The sequence below is a fragment of the Centruroides vittatus genome, unplaced genomic scaffold (assembly GCF_030686945.1).
Source record: "Centruroides vittatus isolate TY-2023 unplaced genomic scaffold, ASM3068694v2 contig_109, whole genome shotgun sequence".
Classification (NCBI taxonomy): domain Eukaryota; kingdom Metazoa; phylum Arthropoda; class Arachnida; order Scorpiones; family Buthidae; genus Centruroides; species Centruroides vittatus.
In genome coordinates this window covers 335,636-347,587 of record NW_027120701.1, presented here as the reverse complement: position 1 = coordinate 347,587, position 11,952 = coordinate 335,636, and the positions used below count along the sequence as shown (strand labels likewise).

The following is an 11,952-nucleotide window of genomic DNA, read 5'->3' as shown; positions in this document are numbered from 1 at the left end:
GAATTAATTCACTAATTTAATGTACTTAGACATTAAATTAGCTAATTCTACAATATTTCGGCAAGTAAATATGTTTTTAAAACTATCTAGCAATAAATATTTCCAGGAAACTCCACCTCCCTATAGTAAGTCTATGGAAGATCATCTTGCAGTTAGTTGGCTTTAAATTTTTTGTTTCTATGCCTATTACGCTCTAATTTGTAATTTATATTATTACTGAATCAACATCAACAAATGAAAGTTTTTTTTAAATTATTTGGTCGGGATTTTCCCGCGAAGAACCAATCCACGTGATTAAAGTCAGAATGTAAACAAACGTTAAAAGCTAGCTATATTCATCATTTTAGAGCCGTAATTCTACTAGTTTTCATGTTATTTAACTTTACTTAGACAAGAAGATTTCTTATCAAAAGCTTCTAGCTGAAAAATTTACTGGGAAACTCATTACTTCCGGATATTGCGTAATTGCAGGAAAAAATTAACTAATTGCTTATTTTAGTATATTATTGTATAAAGCATTAAAAAAATATTTTAAAAAGTGTCAAATATTCACTATTTGAAGCATAAATATATGATGATAAACTTTAAAGTGTTGCTTTAAGATAACAACCGACTTTTCTCCCTGCTAAGTAATTAGAGACATAGTGTAAATAATGACAACAACTTCTCCCCTGCTCTAGCTAGAGAGATGGGGTTTAAAAGAAAACAGATGTGTCTACGAAATAGTTGCACAAAGTTCAGCGATTCTCTGTAATTAATTTGTTTTTCTTTTGGTCGTAAACTTCAAATTTTAATATAATTTTAAATGTGTATTAAACTATAAATTAAACAGTCATAAACTGTAATATGTTTTTTATCAAACCCGGAAAACAGGTTAAACGTAGCACGATTTTGAAGCGAAATATCGCCATTTAAAAATTATCCAAAAAATGCAAAAAATGCGCCGCATGACGAATTTCACTTAATTATTTGTTGTAGATCGCCAGCAGGAAAATGGTTAAACCACCAGAAGACTGTATCGCTTATTATTGTTCACAGGCAGGAGGAATTATTAATCCTTTATTTCGACCAGTCGGTCTTAGATATCAACAACTCTGTTTTTTCCAATCGGGAAAAGATCAATATTTTAAAAGTTGCCCGATCCAAAGAGGATATGGGTTTTTTGGAGACATGTTTAGACAAGCAATTCTGATATTAAAAGATGCCAGAAAATATATTGGAAAGAAAGCGTTATATGTAGCAAAAGACATCGAATCAGATTTACTCAGTGGGAAATCGTTAAAAGACTCCACTTTATCCCGGATTAAATCAAAGGGAAAAGAAATAAAAGATGATGTCATTCAAAAAGTTCAAAGCAGTCAGGTAGAAAACAAAAACATCGAAAAAAAGTATAAAACGAAAGAATATTAAGAGGAGGAAAGAAGTCAATATTTTCTTGTAATAGACTCGTTTTCATGTCCTTGCCTGAAATCCAAATAAGATTTCTTTAAAACTATTCCAACTCAGTTACCAATAGAGAATACCACAGCTAGTATTATTTATCCTATTGCAACTATCACAGATCAAAAATCATCTAAAGAATTTCTAATCCCTTGTTCGGGTGAAAGCTTAATAGATTTGAGCAATATTTCGATTAATGCGCAATTATCTATTACTAAACGAAATGGAACATGTACGATGGATACAGATCTTGTAACTCCAGTGAATAACTTATTACATTCTATGTTCTCTCAATGCACCACATGGTTTTATGAAAAACAAGTATTCTCACATGTAAACTATGCATATAAAGCAATAATAGAAGCTCTATTATTTTTGTCTGAAGAAGCACAAAAAACTTATTTAACCAGTTCTTTTTTCTACGAAGATACTGCTGGATTTTTAAACAAAACCGATTCGATTAAAGATGCCAAGAATGAAGGATTAATTACTAGGTTTAAGAAAAGTAGCAAAAGTCAAGTATTGGATTTAAATGGACAACTTTATTTCGATTTTATTAATCAACCTAAATTATTAATAAATGGAATTGATGTTAGGATCAAATTGGAACGTTCAAAAGACGCTTTTGCTCTAATGGCACCCAGCAATAATTATCAGATTCGATTAAAGAATATTACGTTAAAAGTAAACAAAATAGAAGTTAGTCCTAGCATCTTAATTGGAATGGAAAAAGCATTAGAAAATTCTGTAATTACAATGCCTTATCAACAAGTTAATATTAAAATATTTACTTTAAGTAAAGGTATTTTAAGTTCAAATATTTCAAATGCAATAATTGGTCAAATTCCAAAAAGAATTATAATCCGGTTAGTATGTAATAATGCATTTAATGAACAACTCGATTTAAATCCTTTCAATTTTGAAAATTTCGATTTAAATTATATTTCTGTTATAAAGGATTCGATTTTAATTCTTCCCACACCCTATACACATGATTTTGATGAAAAAAGCTATACTCGAAGTTATGCAACATTATTCGAAGAGATGGGTGAAATTCCCTATGGAAAATATGCTAATATATCGTATTCCGATTAGGAATACGATATATTAGCATATTTTCCCCAAAGGATATATGTTTCACGTGTTTGATTTAACCCCTGATAAGGCAGCGTCAGAAAAACAACACGAATGTTTTATCACAGGACAATCTTAGTATCGATTTAAAATTTAAAAGATCTTTACCGGAGATTGTTAACGTCGTGTGCATTTTAGAATATCGTAATACAATACAAATTGATTGATCTCGAAATATTTATGTTGAATACTAAGAAAATGGATACAATTACTCTATAGAAATTAGCATTAGGAGATCCAGAAATTAGCAAGACATTTGGAGGAGTCTATTCATTGGATTTATTACCTCGAAAAATCGGAAAGAAGCACGAATTTATAGTTAACACCGAGAACAGTCAAACCCAGGACAGGATTGCAATTTATTTTAAGAATTTTACCTGTTTCTATTTCCACTCATTTGGCCTACCTCCAAGCATTCCTTCAGTTATAAGATTCATTTGTCAAAATAGTGATCGTGTATACTGGAATCGTAGCTGTTTTCAGGGACCTATCTGCAGACACTTTTTTTATTTTTTCTCTGTAAAATAACAAGAAATCAAGATTTAAGAAAATTACATCCTTTCACAAAATTGTCCAACCACGTTTATGTTAGATCATTTGTAGAGACTAATTTCCGTTTTGCTCGATTACCATCTAATATAAAAATTAAATGTAATCAATGTAATACTGGATTAAATCTATTTTAAAAATTAAATGTAATACTCGATTAATAAAAAATTAATTGTAATCAATGTAATACTAAATTAATTTTTAAAAATCTAATTTAAATTTTTTTTTAAATGTTGATTTTATTGGATCTGAAAAAAAGAGAAAAGCTAGTATTAAATTTAATTGCATATACATAAAAAATACAGAAATAATTTTACTTACAATTTCTTTTTTAATCTAAAGATTCTATAAAATCTGGAAATATTAAATCATTTAAGAAAAAAAACAAAGTAAAAAAGATTAATATTCAAAAGTTATAAATTTTTTTGAAAAAAGATATTTACCTTCTACAAGTAATATGATTATCTGGTTAAAATGCACCTAGGTAGTCCAAGATGGCGGATGGCAACAGGGAAATTTTTTCTACCCTATGTTATAGACAGCGACAGAATTTTTCTTTCTATCGTACATTTAAACAGCGACAGGGAGATTATTTCTACCCTGCGTTCTATAATATGAATACTAAAAAGTACAAATAACAAAAAATAGGATAACTTATTTTGTTACCGAGGTTTTCCCCTTTTTCCACGTTTCCCGTCGATTGAACTTGACTCTCCGGTATGTGATGAGGCAGGCTCTTCCCTTTCGTTTTAACACTTTTTTTCCACCTTTGTCTTCTGTTTTCTTACGCTTTTTTTTTCTTTCTTTCTTGCTGACATTAGGTGCAGGAGCAACCAGAAAATAGTCTCTGGTTCTTTTCAACTAAATATTATTCCGTGACCGGAATGTATTCGACCAGTCTATGCCTGCCTTTTTAGAAAAAAATCCGAGGAAATTGTCGAATTACTTGTCGTGCACTCTAAACTGATACAGTGCCATATGAATGTCAAAAGATTCGCCCGTGACATATTTTTGCCACATTTCCCTTTGAATGTTCCTTCGAAAGCCGAACTATTTCGCCGGCATTTTCGGCAACGTATCGCGCATGATTTCGGGTCGCTGCGATAACTCGATTTGCATGTTTGGCCATATTTCTGGCAAACTTCCTCGGTGTGTTGGAGGTCCAGTTTTATGGCAAATCTCAGTCCTCCATCAATTCTTTCGTCTAATCCTAGTTCGAAAGACTCTGGTTCGATTAACTGATAAAAACGTCGCCCAGTAGGCTACACTCTTTTCGAAATTCGTCCGATTCTAAATCGCAATTCAACATGACTAACTTGTGAAACATATCTATCCAAAAATTACAAAAATCGCTCAGCCAATTTTTTTCCAAAAAATAAATTTCAATCGCTTACATTCACAAGGAAAACTATTATTATTATTAATTACCTTATGATAATAGGATAAAAATTCCAAAAGTATCCAAACGTCAAAATAATATCTTTTCGCACAATACAACGCGCACACTCCACTTTCGGGAAAAAACAAAATTTGCATAATTGCCGATCAATCACGTTAAAGCGCCCTCTAGAGATTTCATTACTCGATAATGAAATCCTCGTTCGAGATTAACATAGGTGTGGGTACCGAGAAGGGACGATGAGGGCAGACCTCTGCTTAATTTCGGCAAAAAGTCGGAGGGACTTGCCCACGAGTCAAGGATGGCTTATTTGCCGGTAGGGATCCCGCAGGGACAGGACTACTTTTTATCCGGTCGAGTGTAGGAGGGAAGGTGGAGTTGTGGTAAGGCGATAAGCGAATATTCGAGCAAACAAGACACCATTTAACAGGATAACAACGATTTAATGGAAAACAAAATATACGTACAAAAATCTGACATAAAAGACATATAAAAAGCTATATATCCTTATCACGCGAAGGGAGAGAGAGAGTTCACATAAATGGGTTCCATACCTCTTAGACAATCAGTATTTCCAATATTCTGTCGGTCACAAGGATCGAATATTTTTTTCTAGGGAAGGGTCAGTGGCACTTGAGGCACAATAGTCAAATATATTCCGTAGGCACAAAGGGTAAGATCGCGACTCGATCTAAATCGATGATAGACTCCCCAGAGGGGGAGGGAAACATCTTATATAGCTTTTTGCTGGGAAATTTGGTCACGTGCATGTGTTTAGGCCATAGGTGTTCCCAGGATTGGAAACAATACGGCGAATTCGGGCGCTAACTATAAACTTAAGTTGCAAGATGATCTGTACTCAGCGTAAGAACAATGGATAGTTGACAGTTATACGGCCAGGGACGCATATTTTCTCGTCCAGGACCGTTTTTAGGCAGGATGTTTATATCCAGAACAGTTTTTAGGCAGGATGTTTATAATAGGAAAATTTTCGATACAATATAGGGAATAATTTTATTATAAGTCGTATTATATTCGGATTATATCCGGATATAAAGGGGGTAATTATTAATTCGGATATAATTTAGTAAAACTTTCGTTCAAGGGGGGTTTCCAGATCTCACATAGGAGTTCGATTCACCTCCGACAATCTCTTGCGACTCCGTTTCGAGGTTACAGGGAACAAATGCCCACGTCGAACGTAGGGTAGAAAAAAATTCCTAGTTGCCGTTTAGAATGTAGGGTATAAAAAATCTCCCCATCACCATCTGCCATCTTGGACTACCTAGGTGCATTTTAACCGATTATTTTATTATCATCAACTTTCAATACAATCCAATCTTCAATTATTTTTAAAATTACTACTGATTTTTTAGTACAATATAAAAACTTTTGCTTTTCATATACAGTCAAACCTGCTTTTATGCGGTCTTTTTTGTGCGATTTTTTATGCGATTTTTTATTTGTGCGGTTTTTTTTTGGTGCAATTTTTTATTTGTGCGGTATAGTTGGCAACTAGTCTCATGCATTTTTTCATGTCTCACGTTGACTTATTATAGCTAAATAAACTTATTATAGCATAAATGAACTTATTATATTAATATTATTGCATGAATATGCGAAATATGAAATAATTGATTTTTTAAGTCAACAAAACACTACCTGGACAAAAATATGTAAAACAGACGATAGACAAGACGATGCAGTCAAGTGCTGACACCTGTTGTCAATAAATTCTACGTGTGTTTTAATTACGTTAATTAAACCTTCAAAGTGCTTTCACATTCCTGGACCATTAAGATAAGATTCATTTCAAAGCGTAAATTGAAGGTAAATGTACTGTATTATTTTTTCTATTTAGATATAAAATTTTATGATTTTTATTTTATGTTTAGACATAATCACTGAAAATGAATAAGGGCAAAAACAAAGCGAAGAGGAAGGTAATTTCCTTAGAAACTAAGACTACGATTTTAAAACGAGTTATATTGTATGTGAGACTTTTTTATGCGGTCTCTATTCGCCGCATAAAAAAAATATTATTTTAATTGTGCTGCGAAAACTATTTTTTATAGCCACTTGTGAAAATTTGTGCGATTTTTTTGCATTTTTTATGTGGTCCCTATTCACTGCATAAAAACAGGTTTGACTGTATTTAACAATTATAAAAAAGTCTATAATTTTTATATTCGACAATGTCTACTTTACCAATGTTGTCTTCATTTAATGAGTTGAGACCAATATAATTGTAAACATTATTTATCTTAACTATTGTCCTTTTAGGATCTGGACAATCTGAAAATTATTAAGTTTTTTAAAACATAAGCTAACTAAACCAGATATTTTATTTTTTTTAAAATTTGCTAAAATATAAAAAAGTTACCTTGTTCTTCAAAATCCCACAGTTCGAAATATATTTCACTATCGATGTGATTGGGAATGAAAATTGTTTTCCATTCTTCATTATCACATTCTTTTCCTTTATAAATCTTATTATTTTGTTTTATACTAAATTTAGTAAAATATCGTATTTCTGTGGTTGTACAATTCATTTTATATATGTATGGATATGTAGGATATAAGGTAGATAGTAATACATGTAGAAATGAAAGCTTTTGTATTGTGTTTTTTCATGGTCCTAAATGATTTTAAATTAAGAAGAACTTTAATACAATTAGATGATAAATTTTTTAAAAAGGGTAATTAAATTCAGTTCGTTCTTACCATCTGAATTTTTATTAACAAGTCTTTGAAGGAGAAATGATTTTTCTGGCTATTTTTTAAAAAACATCAACCTAGTCACAAACTAGAATGATATGCGAGCTTAAAATTTTATTTCTAATCACAATTAAAATCGTGACACAATTTTCTTTTTTATTATCATGAGTAAATATCTAATTTCAAAAAATATCTCTAAGATCAATTTTTTTCTATTTAAAATATTTAAATTCTGACATGATTTATAGTTGTGCTTGATTTCAAGAGAAGATAACATTTGATTAATTAATACAACTTTCAGAAAGGCTATTTTTTAAAACTTTCTTATGATTTTTATCAATTAAAATTCTATCGTGTTTTCTTTATTGATACTGACTAAATCGTTCCAAGGTTAAAGTTTTCCCATCGCTTTTAAAAATATTAAAGACCACATCATGTATGTAGCTCATCTTTCGAAGATTTAATTTTGTTTTTTCTTATCCGTATTGATTGCACATCAAAGAGTAATAACCCTTGCTATTAGCAAACTGATATAAAAGCGAGAAAAATAGAGAAGATTCTCTAGTTTCTCTACTTTCTCTTCTCTCTTTCTACAACTAATCCAAGTAGGAAAAAAATCTCTATGGTAGGTAAGTTAGAATCTCTTTAGATTTGATTTTTTTTAAATAAGAAAATTAAATTATTGTTTCTTATTTTATAGTTATTCATCTTTTTTATAGATTCACAGTCATTATTTGTTATTGATAAAGGGTTTACAACTAAAAAACAAAAATTCGTCAAAATCAATAATGCATCATCAAAAAAAAAGAAAAAATCTGATTTAATAATTTTGAAAAACAAATCATCTTTTAAACAATCCCACTAGGGTTTCTGAAACGGGATCCCGGGTTCCCGGGATCCCGGCTGTTTTTTTACCCCGGGAAATATCCCGGGAAATTTTTCTCATCCCGGGAAATCCCGCAATTTTTTTAAAAGTTCACTTTTTTCTTATTTTGTGTTAAGATTGAAGAAATTTTACAAATAGAAAGTATAATTAACTCATAAACTGTCAGAATGCCGGAATGCATTTATATTTAATTTAAGCCTGTGTTACTGATGGTGCAGCTGTAATGGTGAAATTTGGAAGGTTAATTGAATGTGAGCATCAGTTATGTTATGCACACGGAATTCATTTAGCGGTATGTGATGTTTTGTACCAAAAGTCAACCACTTCAGTAGCAGTCCCTCTTTCTGAAGAAATTCAAACTGAAGATGAAGAGCGCAATGATGATATTGAGAAAGATGAAGAAGACTTTAGTTATAGTATTGATTTTGAAAGTGTTTTGTGTGAGCGTTTGGCTGAAGATCCTTTCGATATAGATATTTCATTTGAATTACATGACACACTAGGTAATGAAATAGTCTGTTCTCAAATCATTAATAAGGTTAGAAAAATAGCAAAATTTTTTCGCAAATCACCTTTAAAGAATAACATCTTACAAAAATACGTTGAACAGGAACATGGGAAAAATTTGCACTTATTTCTGGATTCCAAAACCCGATGGAATAGCCTTTTAGCCATGTTAGAGCGATTTATTAAAATAAGATCATCCATATCGAAAGCAATCATTGACTGTAATAAAGATACGGACAATTTTGATCTTGACAAACAAGAAGTTACTGTAATTCGTGACATCGTGGCATCACTGCAGCCATTAAAAGCTGGAGCAGAAAAGCTTGGCAACAGAGGATCGACTTTACTTTCATCGGAAGGTATTTTTTCTTTTATTATAAATGAGTTAAATCAACTAAACACACCTTTTTCAAGAAGACTAAAAGAGTCGTTTATTCGACGCATAGCAGAGAGAAGAAATGTAAAACTGACTGGCCTCATACAATATCTCAATAGTGGAAAGAATTATGGAAAAGTTTCAACTTTCCCAAGTGAAAAAAGTTTGCCAGCCTTACCAACCAAGACTATGTTAATTTTATCAGCAAAACAGATGTTAGATCGTCTTTTTGAAGTATCTACTGATTCTACTTCCGGTGATACAGATCAACTACCAGATGTCGCAAGCTCATCTGCAATGACTTTAGCTGAAAAGCTTGATGCTGCTATCAAAGAAGCTGAGATAGACAGATCAAGAAAAGTGGACAACAAAAGCAGTACTGAAACGCGTCTCGAGAACGAAATAGAAATCTTTGAGGCTACAGGTGAAAAAACACACATCATCTGTCTTCTGTTAAATGCGTTAAAAACGATTCCACCCACATCGATTGAATCAGAAAGGGCATTCTCGGCAGCAGGACTTTTTATTACCAAATTAAGAACCAGATTGAGTGATCGGAGTATCGACCATCTTTGTTTCTTAAAATCTCATTATAAAAATTTACAGTAATATTTGTATTATGTTTTATTTAAATAAAAAATATCATTTTCTAAGTTAGAAGTTTGATCAAAGTTCAGTTTTTTTCTTTAAATTTTTAACTCAATTCGTAGGCAATTTTTGTTATAAGCAGTTTCGAACAAACTTTAACAAATTTTTTTTTATTTGTGAATTTTCTACGTAATTCAAAGGTATTTTTAATACATATTTTACACATCATTATTAATACGATTTTGGAGGTTGTAGAACACTTAAATTACTTTAAAAAATGAAAAATAATGATATCATTCGATTTCAAGATATTTTTTATATTTTAAAAATAATTTATTATATCCCGGGATTTCCCGGGATCCCGGGAAACAGTTCACTTTTATCCCGGAATCCCGGGACAAGCAAAAGACCGGGAAATAAGAAACCCTAAATCCCACCATACTCTGTCTACAAATTGCATGGATATAACTTAAAAATCAAAGAATTTAGTCAAAATCACTATATTTGTCTAGCAAAGACCAGTGCTAAGGGGAGATTCGAAATAGATTCAATATTCTTGTAAAAGAACATTTTTTTTCTACAGGCCTACAACAGCATATTTTTCAACAGCATTTAATGCTGTTGAAAAATATTTCGAAGACTATGTCTAAATAATTGGAAGCTTACATGTAAGTAAATTCTTACAATTTTTGTAAAATAATTTTTTTAATGATGTAATTTAATTGATTTTTTTAAAAAATAAAATGCTCTTTCTCACTCTCTATTGAAATCATCTCTCTCCATTTTCAAGAAGACAATCTGAAATAATGAAAATCATCTAGAGACATTGATTCATTTTAATCTAGTTCAAATTTTAAAAAAAAAATGTTTTTGCCAGTAAAATTAGCATTTCAAAATTTTTTACAATGTTATCGTAAATCTAATCTCAAATACGCTGATCTGACTATTTTTTCAGAGATATAAAATCTGCATTATTTAATATAATTACAATTTTTGGAAACGATTATAGAGTTCAATTTGTTATTAGTCTTAAAGTAATAATGTATAAATAAATAGAAACAGTAGATAAATATGAGTTTAAAGATATTTTTTACAAGCTATGCTGAACAAATTTTATCTTCATTTCTGGCTTGGAAAAATATTGAGAATGCAATAGAAAAAATTCTAGGAGATATATCAATCGCTGTTATTTTAGGTAGTGGTTGGATAATTTATAAACTAGATTTCATAGATGTTCATAGATTGGCATATAATGGTTATGATGGAGGTTGTGGATCTATAATTTTACAAAAACAGTTAGTAAATAAAAAATGTCTTTTAAGTATTCGGTGTAAAGACGATAAATGTTTCGTTTATTGCATTCTCGCATTTATTTTTCCATTAGCAAATAATAAAAATAATGTATCTACTTATAGAAAGCATTTAAAATTTATTAAATGTTCGAATTTAAAATTTCCTGTTTCATTGGATCAAATATCAAGTTTTGAGAAATCAAATACTATTAGTATTAACCCTCGGGGTGCCTGATGAAGAAATTTCCGCCGAGCGCCTGGTGGGGTCTCACAAACCCCAAAATAAAACACTACATTATATGGCTTGTAAAGATAATTTCAATGTTATGTTAATATATATATACAATAGGTTTATTTAGACATATTTAAAATAAAACAATCATTGATTTACGTGAAATATTTATCACACGACTACATAATAAAAAACATCAACTTTTTTTGTTGTAACAAAAATATTAACTTTGTTTCTCTAGAAATCATGATGTAATCTCATTATAATTTAAGTATTTTGGGTTCATTTTAATGGCACTTAATATAATTATCTGTTAAAGCATAAAAATTAAGCTTCTTCAGTTAAAATTTGAAATTGAGAATTCAGGCATTTTTCCCATAGGAATTTCGCATGTCCCATGCAAATAAATCTGGATCATTTTTTACAGACGCTCAGTAGCTGCTTAAACGTTTATCTACTGACAACGTAAACGTGTTATAAATCAAGCAAACAGAAAAAATATTACTTACACTTTTGCAACGCAGAGCGCCTGGTGGGGTCTGTGAGGCCTGGCACTTATTCAAACACGCCTTGTTCGCAGGATATCGCGCGATGAACTAAAAATTTTGCGGGGCTCGCAAGCGCATGAAGAGAACTGAAGCTACTAATAACCTTAAGTCGCTAACACAAATATTAAAATAGTTATGAACTTTTGAAAATGAGTTGGGCCTGTCAGACCCCACCAGGCACCCGAGGGTTAATGTGTATGGTTATAAGGATATTGTTTTTTCCTTATTATATAAGTAAATTTAAGTTTAATAAAAATGTAAATTTATTATTATACAAACATCA

The 11,952-nt window shown here is 30.9% G+C and overlaps 1 protein-coding gene across 1 annotated transcript; it reads left to right on the top strand.

Moving 5' to 3' along the window:
- The first annotated feature begins 1,170 nt into the window (after positions 1–1,170).
- Positions 1,171–2,535, top strand: LOC136975694 (uncharacterized protein F54H12.2-like). Its single transcript, XM_067270796.1, has 2 exons — positions 1,171–1,362; positions 1,507–2,535. Exons 1-2 carry the CDS (start codon positions 1,171–1,173, stop codon positions 2,533–2,535), a joined length of 1,221 nt encoding a protein of 406 aa, XP_067126897.1.
- The last annotated feature ends 9,417 nt before the right edge of the window (positions 2,536–11,952 follow it).

What these genes read in the sequence shown, in the direction of transcription:
- LOC136975694 (XM_067270796.1), top strand. Translation starts at nt 1,171, where the DNA reads ATGTTTAGACAAGCAATTCTGATATTAAAAGATGCCAGAAAATATATT. An exon ending in AAAAAGTTCAAAGCAGTCAG is followed by an intron (nt 1,363 to 1,506) that starts GTAGAAAACAAA and finishes ATTCCAACTCAG; the next exon opens with TTACCAATAGAGAATACCAC.